This window comes from Microtus ochrogaster, unplaced genomic scaffold, assembly GCF_000317375.1.
Source record: "Microtus ochrogaster isolate Prairie Vole_2 unplaced genomic scaffold, MicOch1.0 UNK26, whole genome shotgun sequence".
Classification (NCBI taxonomy): Eukaryota; Metazoa; Chordata; class Mammalia; order Rodentia; family Cricetidae; genus Microtus; species Microtus ochrogaster.
Genome location: NW_004949124.1, coordinates 1,099,632 through 1,102,121, shown reverse-complemented (window position 1 = coordinate 1,102,121; position 2,490 = coordinate 1,099,632). Strand labels below are relative to the sequence as shown.

Below are 2,490 nucleotides of genomic sequence, written 5' to 3'. Positions count from 1 at the left end.
ATTAATTCATTTAAAATAGTTAAAATGAGGAGTTGGAGGTCCAGCTCGATGATGATGAAATGTCTGTCCCAATGGAAAGAGCAACGGTGACTTTTCCATGTCACCGCGGCAGGAGACAGATGACTGACTGAGGACTGCTGGCTACGTGTGGTGGTGTTCTAGTTAAATGTTTTCTTTCAGACAGCACATTGATATAGCCCAGTCTGGCTTCAACCTCCCGTTCCACCTTCCTCATTCTCCCCAGAGCTCCCACAGTAGCCGATGCCACCACAGCCAGCGTTCCACTTGTACTTTGAAGGGAGGCTGTACTTAACTCACTTCCTGCCCAGCTCTGGGGTTACTTCTATGGCTCCACTGTCGAATGTCTGGTGTGAATGACTCAAAGTCCCTGGCCAGTCACACAAAGGAGGAGGACGAGCTGAAATTCCATGGAAGGGACTGGGGTGTTCTGCACGGTTTAGGTCCTTATGGTGGGACAGAGGTGAGCAAAGCAATACTTACTTTGTCCAGTTAAGTCCTGATACATAGTAGAGTCCCACTTCTCAAGATACTTAAGAAAGAGGCTGCAGGCCTCTGAGCCCTTCTTCAGAATCATATGAATGATTTCTCGTGCAGCGTCCTGATCTACCTTCTTACAGCAAATATTGGCGACTTCTTCATAGTTGAGAACGCTTCGTGCAAACAGATCGTCTGAGATTTGCTTGGTAACTACGATGTTCATCCTCTGAATGAGGGATTGACTGTTCTCCTTTATGAAGTTCACTGAAGGTTGGAGGTAAATATTTGTTCATGTATGTATTTTAATCCACATGAAATATACATATCTGTCACCAGCATATGATGGCTGCATATTTTTTCCCTTTAACTATGGAGATGCCAGACGTTTGACAGTCAGGCCCTCAAGAAGTACTCTGCAAGTTGGGAGGTGGTGGCGCACGCCTTTAATCCTGGCATTCGGGAAGCAGAGGCAGATGGATCTCTGTGAATTCAAGGCTAGCCTGGTCTACAGAGTGAGTTACAGGACAACCAGGGCAGTTACACAGAGAAACCCTGTCTAAAAAAGCGAAACAAAACAAACAAACAAAAAAACAAACAAAAAGAAGTGATCCGCAAAACTCAGTAGCCTTAACTTTGGTCAGTGAACAAGACAGTTTCACTTTGGTGATTAAAATAGGTGGGTGATTTTGTTCACTGATGCAAGAGTCTCTAGTGAGCGCCAGGTGTAGTGGCACCCACCTTTCATCCTAGACTCAGGAGGCAGAGGCAGGTGGATCTCTGTGACTTTGAGGCCAGCCTGATCCATGGAGTGAGTTCCAGGACAGCCAGGGCTATGTAGTGGGACCCTGTCTCCAAAGGGGGAAAAAGCAGAAAAAAAGAAAAATCTCCAGTAAAGTTACAGTAGTGAAAACATGGGTTTCGAAGTAATGAATGGCCCTGTCCTCCAAGACCAAGAGCCATCTTAATCAGAGCCAGAGACCCTCACAATAGCTCAGCCATCGACATTCTCCTCTAGGAGGAGCTGGGGGACCATTATTAGGCCCTCAGCTGAGATCCCAGCTACTCTCCCGTGTCTCGTTCCCAGTCACCTGCTTCACCTTCACTCTGACTTGGGAGGAGCTAGAATAGAACAGAATAGAACAGAATAGAACAGAACAGAACAGAACAGAACAGAACAGAATAGAACAGAACAGAATAGAACAGAATAGAACAGAATAGAACAGAATAGAGGGTGGAAGGTTAACTGGGGAAGGTACTCTATCACTACATACACAGGGAGCCGTCATTCACGCTGATATAGGGCTTAAAGGGATGGGGGTGCTTTGTAGTTACCCCTTACCCAGGTCTGACAAGCAAGATCAACAGACCTACTGGTTCAACAAGCTAGACAGGTGGAATGGTCACTTTAGTCTCTTCTTGGGGCTCCATCTGGGGTGACAAGATGTTTGTTCAGTTCCCCCAGGGAAAGTTAATGCAACAGCATGAAATCAGCCACGTGTGAGCATCTGTAAACTTTGCAGCTCTCTTTTGAATCTGAAATGCTGCCAGCTATGTGGCAGCCAGTCTCTTTGGGGACAGAATATCCCTTTCATAGCATTTACTGAGCCCAGTAAGAGATCTGATATTTCCACCATGCCCAATTTCAAGATAACCACATGTGTGGGCTGGTAAGGAAAATCTGAAAAGTCAACATTTCACTAATGAGAACCCACTATAGCACATGTCTGTGTCACCTGGGGAGCTGTTAGGAGAATTCATGTCTGTCATCACATACAAAGTAATGTGACAAAATATTCAGTTCTTATCTTCCTGTCACCACGCAAACGAATAGCTGTTTTATCTTTCACAAGTTTTAGTGTTTTCTGAAAAATAGCACTACAAGTATCAGACAGTTTTCAGTCTAAGTGCCCTCATTTCTCCTAGTTTCTAGGGGAGACACATTGTGTGTGTGTGTGTGTGTGTGTGTGTGTGTGTGTGTGTGTGTGTGTGTGT

At 45.3% G+C, this 2,490-nt stretch overlaps 1 protein-coding gene across 1 annotated transcript in view; it reads right to left on the bottom strand.

Annotated features, from left to right (window-relative positions):
* Nucleotides 1-2,490, bottom strand: part of Nlrc4 (NLR family CARD domain containing 4) — a 40,458-nt gene that overhangs the window by 31,935 nt on the left and 6,033 nt on the right. The window contains exon 3 of the mRNA XM_026789668.1: nucleotides 502-762. Within this exon, the coding sequence (XP_026645469.1) occupies nucleotides 502-762 (261 nt within the window). The remainder of the gene's footprint in view (nucleotides 1-501; nucleotides 763-2,490) is intronic.